General features: G+C 44.3%; 2 protein-coding genes across 3 annotated transcripts; both read left to right on the top strand.

Moving 5' to 3' along the window:
* The first annotated feature begins 32 nt into the window (after positions 1 to 32).
* On the top strand, positions 33 to 12,594 carry glb1 (galactosidase, beta 1). Of its 2 annotated transcripts, XM_061828774.1 has the most exons (16): positions 33 to 250; positions 644 to 813; positions 913 to 1,063; positions 2,061 to 2,121; positions 2,997 to 3,091; positions 3,174 to 3,354; positions 3,428 to 3,486; positions 5,313 to 5,434; positions 6,524 to 6,564; positions 6,652 to 6,764; positions 6,854 to 6,928; positions 8,361 to 8,450; positions 8,966 to 9,079; positions 10,381 to 10,512; positions 10,682 to 10,921; positions 12,065 to 12,589. In XM_061828774.1, the coding sequence occupies exons 1-16, from the start codon at positions 200 to 202 to the stop codon at positions 12,314 to 12,316; spliced, it is 1,947 nt and encodes a 648-aa protein (XP_061684758.1). In that variant the 5' UTR covers positions 33 to 199; the 3' UTR covers positions 12,317 to 12,589. The 2 variants fall into 2 exon arrangements, with proteins under 2 accessions (XP_061684758.1, XP_061684759.1); XM_061828775.1 differs by lacking the exon at positions 8,966 to 9,079 and having other exon boundaries at positions 12,065 to 12,594.
* Positions 12,595 to 13,045: 451 nt separating this feature from the next.
* cldnd1b (claudin domain containing 1b) lies at positions 13,046 to 18,346 on the top strand. The gene is made up of 5 exons (XM_061828784.1): positions 13,046 to 13,198; positions 13,769 to 14,095; positions 15,060 to 15,167; positions 15,889 to 16,026; positions 17,604 to 18,346. Exons 2-5 carry the CDS (start codon positions 13,810 to 13,812, stop codon positions 17,822 to 17,824), a joined length of 753 nt encoding a protein of 250 aa, XP_061684768.1. The 5' UTR covers positions 13,046 to 13,198; positions 13,769 to 13,809; the 3' UTR covers positions 17,825 to 18,346.
* Positions 18,347 to 18,382: the final 36 nt, after the last annotated feature.

The following is an 18,382-nucleotide window of genomic DNA, read 5'->3' as shown; positions in this document are numbered from 1 at the left end:
GTGATGCTGCCACACGTTGTCCAAAGGGCGTCATTACAGCATTTAAAAAAATATGGCATCACATGATTGGACTTCCGCACCACAAGATGTCAGATAACGTTTCCCCAATCTCCTCTTAGGTAACACGTTTAAGCGAAATAAAAAAGTGCGCTTTTATGTAGTTTTAAGAAGCAGGAACTGGTTTCGGCGAAGACTCGTCATGTCGCTGCTGGGAGTCGCAAACTTCCTGCTGCTGCTCCTCGGAGTCTCTGTAAGAACTTTTACTTTTTCGAATACATCCTCCATATTTGCGCTTCAGCAGTACTAGCACACACCTCTCTGTAACAAAAAAACATATGTTGGCTAAAATGACCACGGCATAGTTTTGTTTACTACATTTATCTTCATGAGAGAGGTCAACGTACACAGGTCCTCGCTTTACGACACACGTTCCATCAATTGGAGCGACATAACCGGAACTTGTACGTAAAAAGAAACATAATCCACACGAAAACACTTTTTAAAACGTTGTGTATTTGTATAAAAGCGATTACAAAGTCACTTTTTGATATAATAATGGCTCACTGACTTCAGTTGATTGTCTGACGCAGTTGTAAGTGAGCGTTGTAATAAATGATCAATAAAAGGTCCCGTGCGTCAACAGCTGGCCGCGCCGCCGTCCTTCAGCGTGGACTTCCAGAACGACTGCTTCCGCAAGGACGGCGAGAAGTTCCGCTACATCTCGGGCAGCATCCACTACAGCAGGATCCCCAGGGCCTACTGGAAGGACCGGCTGCTTAAGATGTACATGGCGGGCCTGAATGCCGTCCAGACGTACGTGACCTCGCCGTTGTCGCAGCAACGTAAAAAAATGACACTACTGATTTCTTTGGTACGGTAGAATGAATCCCCTGCAATCATTTCCCACCGCAGGTATGTTCCATGGAACTTCCACGAGGCGTCCCCGGGCATATACGACTTCAGGGGGGACCGAGATTTGGAACGTTTCCTTCAGCTGGCTCAAGATATCGGCCTCCTGGTCATCCTTCGACCGGGGCCTTATATTTGTGCCGAGTGGGACATGGTGAAAGAAACTCCGTCCAGCTATTCATTTTCTAGTTCTTGCTTTTTTATTTTCAGTTCAATCACTGGCCACTTCATTCGGTACACTTGCACAGTCTCGTCAATACTTATCACCTTCACGTCATAGCATTAGCTAGCATACTAGCTTAAGTAACACACTCGCGCAAACTGTTGCGACGTCTCACGTGGGCAAACAAATATGCTCACTAACTCTTTATGCAAATGGCATAAAGTCACCTTTTGCCATTTACACGCAATCTAGAATGTGGGGGAATGTATACAAATTGTATCCGTAACGTAGACTGCGTTGGCCATAAGTAGCGGCAATCGAGAGAGAAGCACAAACTTGTGCTTTCGTTTTTGACTGAGGTGCAAGAACTGCAAAAAATAAAATGAAAAAAACAGATTTCAAACAAAACAGTCAATGAATTAAACTTAACGACGGATCCAGGATTCCAATTTGACGGCAACAGAGCAATACTTGCCTGATGACCAAAACAGCGAATACCTGAGATTTTCGATGAATATACTCCCCCCAAAATATCCATCCATCCATTCATTTTCTTTTGCCGCTTATCCTCATGAGGGTCGCGAGGAGTGCTGGAGCCTATCCCAGCTGTCAACGGCCAGGAGGCAGGGTACACCCTGAACTGGTTGCCAGCCAATCGCAGGGCACATTAAGACAAACAGCCACACTCACAATCTCACCTAGGGGCAATTTAGAGTGTCCAATTAATGTTCCAAGTTTTTGGGATGTGGGAGGAAACTGGAGTGCCCCTGCCCCCCCCCCCCCAAAAAAAATATATATATAATAGTCCCAAACCATTATACTCATATTGTTAAATGTTCTTAGAGTAACAAATTAACACACGTCACCCTTTTAAGGGTTAAAGTCATTTTACAGTTTTATTGGATCTACTCAATTCATAGTGTCCCTTATTTTGTGGCCAGTGACAAACACAATTGTGAATTACAAATATTAAATATGCGTCTGCCAGGGAGGACTGCCTGCCTGGCTACTGCAGAAGAATGACATTGTGCTGCGTTCTTCAGATCCAGGTGAAAATCTTAGCATAGCGGTTGTACTGTATATGCACTGGAATCAGAGTCACAGATTTGGTTTTTAATTTTCTCCATATTTTTACTTTTTTTTTTTCTTCAAGATTTTAGTGGGTAAGAACCCCTAAGCCCCCTGACCCCCTCTCTCTCTCGTACATTTTTAATGGCCGTCAGTTATCTGCAGATTCTCGCTATTAGCGCTTCATCTCGTTTCCTATCCCTTACTTCTAATACAAGGGTGCCCAGACTTTTTTTTACCCCAAGATCTACTTTTCAAGCAGCCAGCCTCTCGCGGGGGTGATGCTCCCAAACCGTTTTAAGGTTAATGTTATGTTGCCTCCTATATTTAAAATACAGAATTAGCTTTTTTTTGTGCACTGTACCGTCTGTGCTATCATCCTGGATCAGGCTGTGCCAAGGTGTAATTTTAACATTACACACCATCTGATCCTGCACTTTCTACTTTGGTTTGAGACCAGACCTTTCCCACTCGGAAAAGAGAAAAACTCGTCCGGTTTAACCACTTTTTCTTCGATTATTCACATACTCCAACAGTCATTGCATCTTAAAACAACAGCATTCCTTTTTTGAACTTTCTCCGTTAATATCGAAAGTAAACATAAGCACCACGTCTACCTCGTCTTTGCTCTACGTTGCCCAGACTGTGTTGCTAACTAAAGCAGCGGTGGCGGACGCTGTCATTATAAAACACATTGATGGGCTGCGTAAGTACTGTGACATTTGTAATTATGAGTGTACGTCTTTAAGAGCGAGACCAAGACTGGACGATCGCGATGGACGCATTGAGCACCCCTGATCGAATATATTTGTTTGAATCGCGTCGCATTAACCACGCCGTACACCCTTGATTCCAGATTACATAGCAGCAGTGGACAGCTGGATGGACAAGTTGCTCCCGATGATGATTCCTTTCCTCTATCGGAATGGCGGCCCCATCATCAGCGTGCAGGTGCTCGGGTGTCTTCTTGTTGTCTGTTTCCATAGCAACAGTAGCATTCACATAATAACGGATTAACGCCATTGTTGTTCAGGTGGAGAATGAATACGGCAGCTACTTTGCGTGCGACTACAACTACATGCGCCACCTCACCAAGCTGATGCGATCTCACCTAGGCGAAGACGTGGTGCTGTTCACCACCGACGGCGCCTCGCCGGGCTTCCTCAAGTGCGGCGCCATCCAAGGCGTCTACGCCACCGTCGACTTCGGCCCAGGTCGGTCAGCGTCAATAATTAGAGGCCTGAATAATGAATTGATGATGGGGTTTTTTTTTGTCCTTTATTTCAGGTTCCAATGTGTCTGCAGCATTTGCAACCCAGCGGCACGCAGAACCTCACGGACCCTTGGCAAGTCCCTACCTTGTTTTCCCTTTCTTAGTCATATCGTGGAATCTTGATTTACAAGTTGACTTTATCGTGTGACTCAAGTTACTTTCATGTCAAATACATTCTCCTCACTAATGAATTGAAATGCCATTAATCAATGCCAGCCCCCCAAAAAATATGTACCGTAATTGCCGGCCTACAAGCCGCGACTTTTTTCACACGCTTTAAACCCTGCAATTTATGCGGTGTTAGCGCCACGCTAGCATAACGCCACGCTACCATTAGCGCCACGATAGCGTTAGTGTCATGCTAGTTTTGGGCTTTAGCTAACGCTAGCCACGCTAGTGTTAAACTCTTTCTGTGTGCCGAGGCTTATAACCAACTGCGGTCCGTAGGCCGGGAATTATGGTACAAATATGCGTTATGCAAATCTTGACTTACAAGTTGACTTTATCGTGTGACTCAAGTTACTTTTATGTCAAATACATTTTCCTCACTAATGAATTAAAATGCCATTAATCAATGACAGCCCCCCAAAATTTTTTTTACTGTAATTCCCGGCGTACAAGCCGTGACATATTTCACATGCTTTCAATCTTGCCGTTTATGCGGTGATGTGGCGTTAGTGCCATGCTAGCGTTAGCTTTAGCGCCACGCTAGTGTTAAACTCTTTCTGTGTACCGAGGCTCTGTACGCTCTGTAGGCCGGGAATTACGGTACAAATTACGGTACAAATATGCGTTATGCAAATCTTGACTTAAAAGTTTAGGACTTTAAAGTGACTTTATCGTGTGACTCAAGTTACTTTTATGTCAAATACATTCTGCTCACTAATTAATTGAAATACCGTTAATCAATGCCAGCCCCCCCAAATTTTTTTTACCGTAATTCCATTAGCGCCACATTAGCGTTAGCGCCATGCTAGCGTTACCATTAACGCCACATTAGCCTGAATGCCATGCTAGCGTTAGCTTTAGCGCCACGCTAGTGTTAAACTCTTTCTGTGTACCAAGGCTTATAACCAGGTGCGCTCTCCAGACCAGGAATTAAAGTAATTAATTTTAATAAATAAATATGCTAAATGCTGAGCGGTTGCGTCAGGAAGGGCATCCGGCGTAAAACTCTGCCAAACAAATATGCGTTCATGTAAGACAGGGCTCAGCAACCTTTTTGAGGCTGAGGGCTACTTCGTGAGCACCAATCGTATAAAGGGCTACGTGACATGTTTGCAGCAAATTTCAGACTCAGTTCATTCCGCGTACATAAAATATTTTTGTTATAATTTATTGTAGTAAATGACATTACAGGTATTTTAAAATTTTCATTCACGTAAGCAAGTCAGATTCGCAATTTGAAGCACAAATAATAGTAACAATTTGTGGCCCATGGTATTTTTAGAACATACCTCGCCCCGCAGGCACCGCGTTGGTGACCCCTAATCGAAGATGACACGCTGTGGTGACCCCGAACGGGACAAGCCGAAAGGAAAGGAAGAAAAAGAAAAGCAGCATTTTATAGTAGTACCTCAGCTTATGAGTAACCCCACACCAAATATGCCAATTTTCTGCCTTGTGTTGTGAACAAAGATTTTACTTACAACTCGACAGTGGCGCGTACTTTGTTGGCAGTTATTGAACAATGCTTCAAAAAAGAAGCCCTGTGTGCTTGCTTCAAGCTGTTTTTTTGCCACTTCTTGTTGAAATTTTCTCCCAAAATAAACACTGTGTATTGTGTTAAGTGTATTGGACCAAAGAAATGGGGGAAAAGATGTGTGATCAGAGTAATTTCAGCTCCCTCCTTTTTTTGAGAGAAACTGACTGTCTTCATTCCTACCTCCGCGCCACCAGGTGAACTCAGAGTTCTACACGGGCTGGCTGGACCACTGGGGCTGGCCTCACTCCGCCGTCTCGACCAAAAAAGTGGCCTTGACCCTCAGTGAGATGTTGGCTATGGGCGCAAACGTCAACCTGTGAGTCCTCTTTATTTTTTTTGGAGTCAATTTCCGCAAGGTCCAATTCAACATCAGACCTCAACAGACACCACAAATGAGTTTTTAGCAAGACGGAGGATTTGTACTGTAACTTATATGAAAGTGTATCATGGGAACATAAGAGTACGTTTTAAAAAAAGGGTACATACATACGCCGCAGCTATGTAAAAGCCGCAAGTGCCCTCATTGAAACGCAAAATATTTACAAAGAAAGATGTTACACAGAAAGAGTTTAACGCTAGCGACGCGCTAACGCTAGTGCTAACACTGACAGGGCCGGTTAAAATAAAACTTACTGGTAAATATCACTGAGAGACGGCAGTAACACAGCAGCAACATGCTACCACAGCGCTAACAGGGCCAGAAAAAGTCACTTCCTCGGCACATATATTCCACCGGTCTCATTCCGACCTTTTTCCGCCCGAGTGCCCCCTTGCGGCCGTGAGGAAAAAATGCACAAATTAGCCGCATCACCGCATAAACCACAGGGTTGAAAGCGTGTGAAAAAAGTCGCGGCCTGAAGGCCGGAAATTACCGTATGTGGAATTTCAATTACAACTTAAAAACAATCCTATCTTTTTAACACAAAATAAGATGATGAAGGACGCTGGTGTTTACAACTTGTGTGCAAAACTTATTATATACATACAAAATATTCTTGGCAACGCTGCTATAACTTTCTCATTGAATTTTTTTTCTCTGCTTGCAACAAGCCCGGTCGATGTCACGCCCCCGATTGCCATCTACCCCACCGTGATTGGTCTGCTCCGCACACAACACTATAAAAGTGCCTTCCATATAAAACCTGAGTGCTGCACTGCCATTGTACTTTCATATTAAGGTGGGGGCCACAAAATATCATCTCGCGTTGCCGCAAATGTCGCGCGGGCCACAGGTTTGAGACCACTGCTCTATACTATAAGGGGAAAAAAAGTTGCTAATGTTAAGTGACTGTAGATGTAATATTTTGAGAAAAAAAGTTCTACGGTACTTTTATGAGCAAATCAGCAGTTCCAAGTGTTCTGGAGTCTTCTGTCGTCTTGTAACTCAACTTTTGTCTTCTGACAGGTACATGTTCATTGGTGGGACCAACTTTGGATATTGGAACGGTCAGTGTCTTCAAAAAAGATGGACTCCAAGACACGTGATTCATAATGTTGATTTTGTGGCATGTGATCATGTCCGACCCCCCCCAGGTGCCAATTCGCCTTACGCCGCGCAGCCGACCAGTTACGACTACAACGCTCCACTCACCGAGGCCGGAGACCTCACCGAGAAGTACTTTGCAATCCGGGAGGTGATCAAAATGGTGTGCAAAGATCCACTTTATCGCATTATTCTTCATGTGACACAAAAAAAAACAAAAAACGATCTGATCGTGTCTTTTCTTGTTAACAGTACCGGAAAATACCACAAGGGCCCATACCGCCTTCAAGTCCCAAGTTTGCATATGGAGCTGTCAAAATGCAACAGGTAGGCGCACCAACTCGGAATTTCCCGCTACTGCAGCGGAACCAAGCGCTCCATGTGGCCGTGAACGCCGTTCGACTCCCGTCACTCTAGGCCAACGGTTAGCATTGATGCACGCAGTTTTAGAACCAGCGGGTCCACCTCGCAGCACCATAAAATTAAAGCATTAAATAATGATTCGGGTCTAGTTTTCGGAATGAATAAAACACAAACACAGTGGATCCGCGTTATTCACCGTGGAAAGGCACCTTTCTTCTTTTTCTTCTTCTTCTTCTTCTTTTTCTTTCGGCTTGTCCCGTAAGGGGTCGCCACAGCTTGTCATCTTTTTCCATCTAAGCCTATCTCGTGCATTCTCCTCTCTAACACCAACTGTCCTCAAGTCCTCCCTCACAACAACCATCAACCTTTTCTTTGGTCTTCCTCTCTCTCGCTCTTTTGCCTGGGAGCTCCATCCCCAGCATCCTTCTACCAATATACTCACTCTCTCTCTCGCCTCTGAACATGTCCAAACCATCGAAGTCTGCTCTCTCGAATCTTGTCTCCAAAACATCCAGCTTTGGCTGTCCCTCTAACGAGCTCATTTCTAATCCTATCCAACCTGCTCAGTCCGAGCGAGAACCTCAACATCTTCATTTCTGCCACCTCCAGTTCTGCTTCCTGTCGTCTCTTCAGTGCCACCGTCTCTAATCCGTACATCATGGCCGACCTCACCACTGTTTTGTAAACTTTGCCCTTCATCCTAGCAGACACTCTTCTGTCACATAACACACCAGACACCTTTCGCCAGCTGTTCCAACCTGCTTGGACCCGTTTCTTCACTTCCTGACCACACTCACCATTGCTCTGGATTGTTGACCCCAAGTATTTGAAGTCGTCCACCCTCGCTACCTCTTCTCCCTGTAGTCTCACTCTTCCCCCTCCACTTTTCTCATTCACGCACATATATTCTGGTTTACTTTGGCTAATCTTCATTCCTCTCCCTTCCAGTGCGTACCTCCATCTTTCTAATGGTTCCTCTGCCTGCTCCCTGCTTTCACAGCAGATCACAATATCATCTGCGAACATCATAGTCCAAGGGGATTCCAGTCTAACCTCATCTGTCAGCCTATCCATTACCACAGCGAACAGGAAGGGGCTCAGAGCGGATCCCTGATGCAATCCCACCTTCACCTTAAATTCTTCTGTTACGCCTACGGCACACCTCATCACTGTTCTGCTGCCCTCATACATGCCCTGTATTATTCTTACATATTTCTCCGCCATACCAAACTAACGCATGCAGTACCACAGTTCCTCTCTTGGTACCGCGGAGCATGAAAATTAAGAGGATGATTGAGGCCCTTCTTAAAAAAAAACTACAACTACAAGGCACTACTGTATATTAATCTCGTTGACAATCTTAAATGAACGTTTTATTTTTTTTCTTTTGCCGCAGCTCCAAACGGTGTCCGAAGCCTTGGAGACAATCTCCTTCTCCGGCCCAGTGGAGGCCGCGTTCCCTCAGACGTTCACTGACCTCAACCAGGTACCCCCCCCCTCACCCCCACCCATTGCTCCAACGTGTGACTCTTTTCATTCATATCAATATGTCCTTCAAATTAAATCACAACAAATCTGTTTTTTTTGGTTTTTAGTCAGTCCTAAATTCTTACTCCCACGCTTCTGGAATTCGACTTATTTCTACTGATACCAAAACAAGCCCCCTCCCCACCCCTACAGAGGTCATCGAAATAAATCTTTACAGAAAAAGTTCCCTGGGAGAAAAATGTCCCTTTTGTCATGTGTGTGTGCAATTCTCAGTCGTCACGGTAATCCGCGAGGGTTGAGACGTTTCACCTTTGGTTCAAAAGCCAGTTCTTCAGTTCAGTTCTACACTTGTAGGTGTGGAGTCTCCGTTTATTCCTTGGCGGTTGGCCAACAATAGTTTGTTGTTACACGGCGTGTTTCACATACGTCCGCATGTCCTGTTGCAAAACAGTTTGCGGGACGGATGGATGTCTGTGTCACGGCTTTGAAAGGCCTCTTTGTCCTGTCTCGCAGGCATTTGGCTACGTGCTGTACAGGACCGAGCTGCCGGTGAACTGCAGCACGCCCACGCCGCTGGCATCGCCGCTGAACGGGGTCCACGACCGAGCATATGTGTCAGTGGACGGGGTGGGTCGGCAAATATTTGTGTGTCCTGATTGAAAAAATAATAATAAATACAGCCAAGTTGGCTCATTTGAGAACAATGCATGTTAAAAAAAACCCGGGAGGTTTACCGAGGTTAAGTGTGTCCGCAATCGCTTCCGTGTACATTCCATGGAGACGACTCTCTCTTTTTTTTTTCAATCATAGTTAATGAATGCGAGTTTGTGTAAAACAAGGGGTCATTTATTGAAATATTGGTATTTGTATTGAATAGTAGCTGAAAAGATCGATGGATTCCGGCAAAGGCTAACGTGTGGCCGAACGCTTTCGTGTTCACGAGCCGTCAACTCGTCGCTATTTGTGATTTATTCCTGATTGAGAACAGATCCAGCAACAAAGTATTTGTATGTGTCCAGACTTTTCTACGCTTTCAAACTCTCACGTGTAAATCATACCCGTCAACTTTTTGGAGCACCAACCTGTATAAACTACCCAAAAAAAAATCCTTATAGAGAGGAAAAATCCTTATAACATACCGAAGCAAGTTATATGTCAAAATAACAGAGGAGGGAAAAAAAACAAAGTTTTTCCATTATTTTTATTGGAGATCTCCTTGATGATAATATCTGAAGTTAATGTCTAATTATCAAAGTCTATTCAGTGCCATTACTGTGTTCAGAATTGTATTCATGTGAAACATTTGCCACTGCGCTAAACATCATGCATGCTTCGACAAAAATCCTTGATGCAGGCTACGTTTGGAATTGCCCAGCGTTGGGTTTTCCATAAAATAGAGTAGAAATTTTCTGAATCCGTATGATTTGTGATATACGGGCGTACACGTAAGATTCACCACAAAATCCGTATGAACTACGGCTAAATCGTGTAAATCTCGACGACTTACTCACCAAATCCATGTGTAGATCCAGTTGTCCAAGACAAGTGGAAGCGAATTTACAGTCCAATTTCTTATCGGTGAAAACATCGACTTTTGCATTAAATACGGGTCCTCAATGCCGAGTTTATCTAATTTTTCCACGTACCTTCGTTTATTTTCACCTTCTAAATGTCTAACGGTATCGGACAAGACTCTGGGCGTCGTGCCACAAGACATATTTCCGTGTCGTCTCCAATCGACTTAGCATTGAAAAATGCTTTGCTAGACCGGCAATATGACGAGGTAAACAAAAGTCACGTGATTTTATGAGGTGCACGAGCTCGTATTATATTGTTCTTTCGGAACTTGCACACAATCACCAGCAATGTCGACTCTTTCCACGAATATAAAACAAAAGGCCACATATTCATGCTGACTTTGTTTCAAGGTGGCTGCGGGGGTTCTGGAGAGAAACAAAGTCCTGAGCGTTAACGTGACCGGCGAAGCTGGCAGCCGAGTGGACATACTGGTGGAGAACATGGGCCGGATCAACTACGGAAAGTCAATCAATGACTTCAAGGTTTGGAACTGTTCGCTCAAGGCCGGTTGGCCCATTAGGCAATCTGGTCGAAGCAAATGCTCAGAGGGGGGAATATATCTATAAAAGTGGACTGTGCTAATTTGCCAGGACAAAAGGAGGAAATGAGCCATAGTTGACGTTATTCCTTGCATGGGTTGTCTTTGCGCAGGGCCTCGTGACCAACCTGACGTTGGCCAACGTCGCGCTCAAAGGGTGGACCATGTACAGCCTCAGCATAGACGAAGCGGTCAGCCAGGGCCTCTTCTGGGAGACCGGGCCCACGTCGACCGGCTGGCTCCGTCCCGCCGCCCTCTCCCTTCCGGCTTTCTACGCAGGAACTTTCCTCATTCCCGACGGCATCCCAGATCTACCTCAGGACACCTACGTCAGCCTGTCCGAATGGCGCAAGGCATGTTTACGATTATGATTTCAGTTTTCATTGGAGTTATAAAATCTCAAAGTGTGAGCTGTTTTTGATGAACACTTATAGTTACTGTAATTTCCGGCCTACAGAGCGCACCTGGTTATAAGCCTCACCCAGTACATTTGTAAAGGAAATACCATTTGGTACATACATAAGCCGCACTTGTGTAAAAGCCGCAAGTGCCCACATTGAAACCCACAAAGAAAAAAGATGGTACACAGAAAGAGTTGTCAAAGTTTTAATACCTTAGCCTAGCTTAACATAACAACAACACGGTAGCACGAACAGGGCTGTGAAAAACAGCTGTGGTAGCTACACAGTAGCAACACGGTAGCACAGCGCTAAATGGGTCGGTTAAAAAAATGAAAAACCTAAATTACAGACGTTGCAGTAACACAGCAGCAACACGCTAACAATAGCGTGGTGCTAACTGGGCAGGTTTAAAAAAAAAAAAACATACTGGGAAAAATTACTGAGATACAACAGCAAGATGCTAGCGTGGCGCTAACAGGGCTGGTTAAAAAAACATACCAGTAAAAAAAAAACAGCTGTGGCAGCTACACAGTAGCAACATGGTAGCACAGCACTAACAGTTGAAAAAGTTGAAAAAAAAAAAAAACATACCTAAATCACAGAGATGTGGCAGCAACACGCTAGCTCGGTGCTAACCGGGCCGGTCTAAACAAAAACACATACCGGTAAAAATCACTGAGACACAGCAGCAAGACACTAGCGCGGCGCTAACATGGCTGGTTAAAAAAAAAAAAACATACTGGTAAAAATCACCGAGACACAGCAACACACTAGCACAGCGCTAACAGGGCCGTTAAAAAAAAAAAAACACACAGGTAAAAGTCAGTTCTTCGGCACATATATTCCAACCGTCTCACTCCTTTTCCGCTCGAGTTCCCCCTTGCGGCTGTTAGAAAAAAAATGCACAAATTAGCCGCATCACCGCATAAACGTATGAAAAAAGTCGCAGCTTATAGGCCGGAAATTACGGTACTATACTACAGCATCTTAATGTTTGTGAAGATGGTGGTACTTGGAGAGCTCTGAATATTTTCTCGACTTGGTACTCTGTTTGAAAGTGAAATAACGAAATCTGCGTTCTCTCCTGTGGCCCAGGGGCAGGTCTGGATCAACGGTTTCAATTTAGGACGCTACTGGCCGTCGCGAGGCCCGCAGTTGACTCTCTTCGTCCCGGCCAGCATCCTCAGCACCAAAGCCCCCAACAACGTGACAGTTCTGGAGCTGGAGGCCGCCCCCTGCCTCCCGGGACCGTGCGCGGTGGAGTTCACCGCCACGCCCGTCCTGAATGCGACGGTGCAGAACGACCGCCGGCGGCGCTGGCCAACGTTTAGGGCCGATATGCTTTAATGAGAAAGGGAAGTGTCCGCTGCGCCACGTTGAGCAAATTTTGTTGAAAATGATTTGTGACTTTTAATAATTCAATGTGTCCTCTGGAGAAGTGCTGGAACACTTGATCACTTGAATGATATTTTAAACTTTTGTCACTGGGTCCACCATTATTTTGCCAAAAACACATCAGGGAAATGCTCACTTTTAAATGTTTTTTTTTTCTTAAATCTTTGCTATAAACCCATTTTAATGGATTGACTTTTAATAAAAATGGAAGGATTATACTGCACATAATATTTCTTTATTTTTGACTACTTAACAACTGTGGATACTTCACTTTAAAAGAGAGCAATCGTTTCTGGTATGTAAATTCAAATATCCAGACAGCCATCAATTTTCAAGGCCTCTTATTTTACACTCTAAATTGCCCTTAGGTGTGATTGTTAGTGCGGCTGTTTGTCTCGATGCGCCCTGCGATTGGCTGGCGACCAGTTCAGGGCGTACCCCGCCTCCTGCCCGTTGACAGCTGGGATAGGCTCCAGCGCTCCCCGTGACCCTTCGTGAGGATAAGCGGCAAAGAAAGTGGATGGATGAATGAACTACTCAAACATATGATCCTTTCCACCCCATTCATTTTTTTTTAGGTCCACTTGTGGGTTCATCTGAGATGACACGCTGTGGCGACCCCGGGAAGGACAAGCCGAAAGAAACTACTACTTGTTGAGGGCCGGTGCTCGTGTAATACCAATCAGCCCGCTTGGTGGCGATCATAGTTTTACACCAGTTGATAGTCCGAAAGTAATGGGCGACGAAGAAGTACATTCGTCGAAAGAGAAAAATGGCCGTTTTTTGTTTCCACTTAAACTAAAGAAATAAAGCACGATTTTGCCAGGGAATGAGGTAAAAACCTTACGGATATACATTTTATAATGTCAGCTAATGTAAAAAAAAAAAGGTTAAGGTTAACTGGGTTTTGTGAGATAAAACTGCGAGTATCTGTGATTAGCGTCAGAAAAGGCGTTAGCAAACGTAACGTACACACAGCTACATTCGTTGAACGACTGTCTTAAATATGAAGCCAAATATGTATCCACTACTGGATAACATTTTTACATACTAGTTAGGACAGTTACGTGTTACTGGTGAGTGAAAACTGCGCAGTAGTTGACTGCGGGCCACTAGTACTGCGCTCGATGATAACTACAGTAGCAGTAGTAGTTTTATAAAGTATTAGTAATAGTTTTGTAATCAATGGTACAGTTAGTAGCGAGTGCACAGTTTTGTCTCACGATTAACATGTCGTCCGACGAGTAGGTACGTGTGTAAAATCTCAAAAGATTCATCAGCATTGGTGTATAGTGGTAGGCAATATACATTAATATAAAGCACACTAAATAGAGAATAAATATTTGGGTATGCTTCTTTCTTCTGTTCTAACTCCCTTCATTTGATACATCGCATCTCTGCTAGTGTTTTCCACCAGGAAGCAGTTCAACCACTGACCTGATACCATGGTCGATAACCGCTACGCTACAGCCTTGGTCATCGGCTCCGTGCTGAGCCTGCTGGCCGCCGTGTACCTCTCGGTGGCTGTGGGAACGCACCACTGGTACCAGTACAGCAGTGCGCCGGGCGCACACAACGGCAGCAACGCCTCGGCGCTGAGAGACGACGCTGTCGACAACGATTTCGATGAGAAGATCTTCAGCGAGACCTTCTATCACTTCAATGGCACCATGGGACTGTGGTGGTGGTGCATCCTGGTGCCCAGCGAGTCCCACGGGTTCAAGGAATCAGGTAGGAAGTCATTACAAACGTGCTTTATTTCTCCTCTGCCAGTCTGAGGGGAAATGACTTGATTCATAGGAGACTTGGTTAAGCTTAGATGATTTTGCAAGAAACAACCATAAAGGAAAAGAAACTGTTACAGTGATGGTACATTACATTAAGTAGACTACAGTTGCATTTAACTCCTATGGACTAAAGATCTTTTAGAACTTTATTTTGACACAATTAGTTTTTTTCTTTTAATTTGATCTACGTTGAGTATTTGAATTGAATCAATTTAAGTACAGTTTTAATTTCTTTGCGTTAAGTTGACTGTTAATATTCATAAGGTGCGTCATGTTACAGTGGATTACACTCGCTTTAAATACATTTTTTAACCAATATATTTTGATTAAGCCTTGAGGCTTACTACGGTACTGTTGATCCAAATCTGTATATTGGTGGCATTGGTCAAAACCTTCTCTGTCCACATTTGTTTAATTTCATGTTTTTTTTCCTCAGCTTTTGGCCAATCCCCACATGGGTCTTTTTTGTTTTTATTTCCCATTATTGACCAAGTGTTGAAAGTGGCCATGTTCAGAGGCGAGAGAGTGAGTATATTGGTAGAAGGATGCTGAGGATGGCGCTCCCAGGCAAAAGAGCGAGAGGAAGACCAAAGAGAAGGTTTATGGATGTGGTGAGGGAAGACATGAGGGCAGTTGGGGTTAGAGAGGAAGATGCACGAGATAGGCTCAGATGGGAAAAGATGACACGCTGTGGCGACCCCTAACGGGACAAGCCGAAAGGAAAAGAAGAAGAAGAAGAAGTTGAAAGTGGCCTGCCCTCTTTGACAATGTGATGTCAATAGTCTACAATCATGCTGTTTCTGAAAATGATAATTTTGGAGAAATATTTTCTCCCATTTGCCAGTGATATCCATCATTTACTTGTCAGCCTATATCTGATGGAGTTTGTATCTCTCGACCCCCTCTAGAGCCGAAGTTTAAGAGCCAGTGTAAGCACTTCACGCTTCCTCAGCAGTTCTTGCCAAAGTACAAACACCCTGGAAACCGCAGCAGTGACGAGGACCTCCTAAGAACATGTGAGTCTTTTCATTCAAAAGTGTTGTTGTCATAGCCGCTGAATCCATTTTTTGCCGTGTTCTCAAGCGTCCACTCCAGGCTTGTAAGCCGTACACCCACGCGCAAGGAATCTATCCATCCATCCATTATCTGTGCCGGTTATACTCACAGAGGTCGTGGCAGTGCTGGAGCCAATCCCAGCTGTCATTGGGCAGGAGTGGGGTAGACCCTGAAGTGGTTGTCAGCCAATCGCAGGGCGCATAGAGACGGCAAACAGTCGCAATCACAAACAGATGTACATGTAGTTGTAATTTAGAGTCTCCAATGAATGCATGTTTTTGGGATGTGGGAGGAAACTGGAGTTCCCGGAGAAAACCCACGCAAGTCACGGGGAGAACATGCAAACTCCACACTTGCAGGCCCTGGATTGAACCCCGGTCCTCAGAACTGGGAGGCCAAAGCTTTACAGCTGTGACACCGCCCAGGGATTCTATTTTATATTAAAAATGTGGACCCCGCGCCCCCCAGTTTCTGGTCTTCTGTGCTAACTGTTAACACTTTAACTAACTTTAGATTCTATTATGTACTTATCAGAATTGAGGAATAATTTCTTTCGCTCCTTGAATGGTCTTTGGAGGTACTATATTGAACAACTATATAGTGGTGGTTATAGTGGTTTATTATAGTAAATAGTAAAGTTCCTATTTCCAGCGTTACATTTTTTTCTGTCCGTTCTTGCAGACTTGTGGAGGTGCCAATTTCTCCTGCCTTTGGTTTCTTTGGCCTTGGTGTTCCTCAGCGGCCTCATCGGCGTTTGCGCTTGCCTGTGCCGCAGCTTCAAGCCGACCCTTGCCGTGGGTGTGATACATCTCCTCGCAGGTAAGAACGCTGGCGTAGCACACGCAGTGAAGTCATTGAAACTAGGACATTTTGATTCCGTTCATCTGTCGATTCAGTTTATTCATCAGGATAATTTTAAAAAAATTATTTTACGGTTTCTGTGCATCAAAGCGCAGTTGACCAAAACCATCCGTGTCACTCCAAATGTCCAGTTACTAAAATCCAATGAAATTTCATCCTCGGTGTCACTTCTAAACAAATCCCCCAACTCCAGCGGTAGACGACGTGCCGCTTCCTCTTGTACGTCGCTTACGTCAGACTCATCGTCGGTTGCAGTTACAACTAACCTATTCCAGCCTTTCTGAATCCTTACAGGATGGTTTTGGTTGTCACGAAAGCCCATACTTTGTTAAGCCATCCAATGATTTGCCGGAAAGTTGCGTGGCGGATTCACCCGGAAGCTGCGCTCTCCATCCGTTATCAGATACACGGCCCTAGAGCGCCCTCTTATGGTTGTCAGTGTGAAATTAACAGATAAGCGACTTAAAAAATGGATGGATGGATGTAATAATGTGTTAATAATTTCACATACAAATCGATCTGGAGAATAAGTCGCACCCCTGGCCAAACTATGGAAAAAAAAAACAAAACGCAATTTGTAGTCCAGAAAATACAGTATATGTTTAGACTCGAGGCATAATTTGCCAACATAAACAAGTACTTTTTTTAATCTTTGAGTTAAAAGACATTTTTCTGTGGAAGTTGTTCCGAGTTAATACTGTTGAAATAATAGTTAAACCTAACCAAAACTAAAAGCAAAACGTTTTTTGTCTTTTTCATTCACTTTTTCTCTAAGTGAAAAGGGGAAAATGTGTTAAAATGACAATTAAAATCAAATTTGATTTAAGGAAGAATAGATTAATAAGGCGAGCCCTACAAGAACATAGAGAACTCAATTTGAGTACATCATAAGTGGCCTCCACTGTAATACGCAGCATGCCTCAATAAATGTCAGGTTCGCCCGATCAATTTAATCGCAGAGCAACGACATGTCAGGGGTGAGGCAAAACAGCACTAGCTGACAATGTGTGTGACTGGCACGACTGACGCTTCACTAGTGTTACTTTTCATGACGAGATGCCAAGTCCTGGAAGGGATCCTCTGGGGAAAAACATTACGAGTGAAACTGTCATTTTAGTCGTGCGCTGAATCATCTTGCCAGTTATGACAGAGCGTACTCGTATCTTTCTTTGTAAATATCTCGTATTTCAATGTCAGTTTCAATCCGGGCACTTGCGGCTTTTACACAGCTGCTGCTTTGTATGTACCAAATGGTATTTCCTTACAAATGTACTGGGTGAGGTTTATAAGCCGGTGCGCTCTGTAGGCCAGGGATTACGGTACATGCGCCTTGAGATAGATGTCAAATAAATATTGAAACTGCTTTCCCTACGGAATTGGAGAGCACATCTTCATAAACGGGAGTGCAAAAAACAAGATAAGAGCTTTTTTTTGTGTCTGTAAAGGCACAAATATGCAGATAAACCCCCCCACCCGCCAAATGTCAACAAAGCAGCGGCGGCCCCATCGCTGACATCGCTGCGCTTTCTCGTCAGCTCTGTGCTCTCTGGGCAGCGTGTGCTGCTTCCTGGCCGGCGTGGATCTCCTCGAAAAGCACGCCGGGCCGCAAAGGCGGGTGGATTCGTCGCTGGGCTGGTCCCTCTACCTCGCCCTCATCTCCTTCCCGCTGCAGATGATGGCGGCCGCCTTGTTCCTCTGGGCGGCCCGCAGCCACCGCAAGAACTACACGCGCATGATCGCCTACAGGGTGGCTTAAAAGGCTGCCTGATAAGAATCCAAATCTAAAAGCAGAGTGAGCAGACAAAGTAGCGGTCGCCTGACATCCATTTGTGGTATCGCATCTTTACTTTATTAGCCCTTCCGGCAAGAGTTCGTGCTGTATTATTTATTATTTGTGCTGTTGCTTTGGATATTGCCTTTTAGTTGCCATCATTTTCATTGCTGCTCTTCACTTTGCCATTAACCTTTAAAAAAAAAAAAAGCAGCAGCACAATGCTAAGACTGCAGCATTTTTATAATTTTCTTTGTTTAGAACATCGTCACTCACTCAAATTGTAACCACTTTAATCGCGCTCTATCCCCAAATGTTTATTAATACAGTTAATCTCAACATTCGAAACCTGATCTTGGTATGCGCCTGCTCACTCTGTTTTCATTACTTTTCATTTTTGATAAAACCACTTAAACTGGCGAGCGTTCCCACGTCTCGTCAATTCCGTCATTCTTTGAAAAGAGGTTTAAATTTTGTATATGGAAAAAAATAAACCAAGAGAGACTGTGTAAGACTGGTTTTGGGTCCAAAATGAATTTGAAC

The sequence above is a fragment of the Syngnathoides biaculeatus genome, chromosome 9 (assembly GCF_019802595.1).
Source record: "Syngnathoides biaculeatus isolate LvHL_M chromosome 9, ASM1980259v1, whole genome shotgun sequence".
In the NCBI taxonomy this organism is placed as follows: Eukaryota; Metazoa; Chordata; class Actinopteri; order Syngnathiformes; family Syngnathidae; genus Syngnathoides; species Syngnathoides biaculeatus.
This window is presented reverse-complemented; position numbering and strand designations above follow the sequence as displayed.

Excerpts from the sequence above, each read along its gene's own strand:
- cldnd1b (XM_061828784.1), top strand. The coding sequence starts at position 13,810 with ATGGTCGATAACCGCTACGCTACAGCCTTGGTCATCGGCTCCGTGCTG. Across the intron at positions 14,096-15,059 it reads CCACGGGTTCAAGGAATCAG|AGCCGAAGTTTAAGAGCCAG; the intron begins GTAGGAAGTCAT and ends GACCCCCTCTAG. Across the intron at positions 15,168-15,888 it reads CGAGGACCTCCTAAGAACAT|ACTTGTGGAGGTGCCAATTT; the intron begins GTGAGTCTTTTC and ends CCGTTCTTGCAG.
- glb1 (XM_061828774.1), top strand. The coding sequence starts at position 200 with ATGTCGCTGCTGGGAGTCGCAAACTTCCTGCTGCTGCTCCTCGGAGTC. Across the intron at positions 3,092-3,173 it reads GCCCCATCATCAGCGTGCAG|GTGGAGAATGAATACGGCAG; the intron begins GTGCTCGGGTGT and ends ATTGTTGTTCAG. Across the intron at positions 5,435-6,523 it reads ATGGGCGCAAACGTCAACCT|GTACATGTTCATTGGTGGGA; the intron begins GTGAGTCCTCTT and ends GTCTTCTGACAG.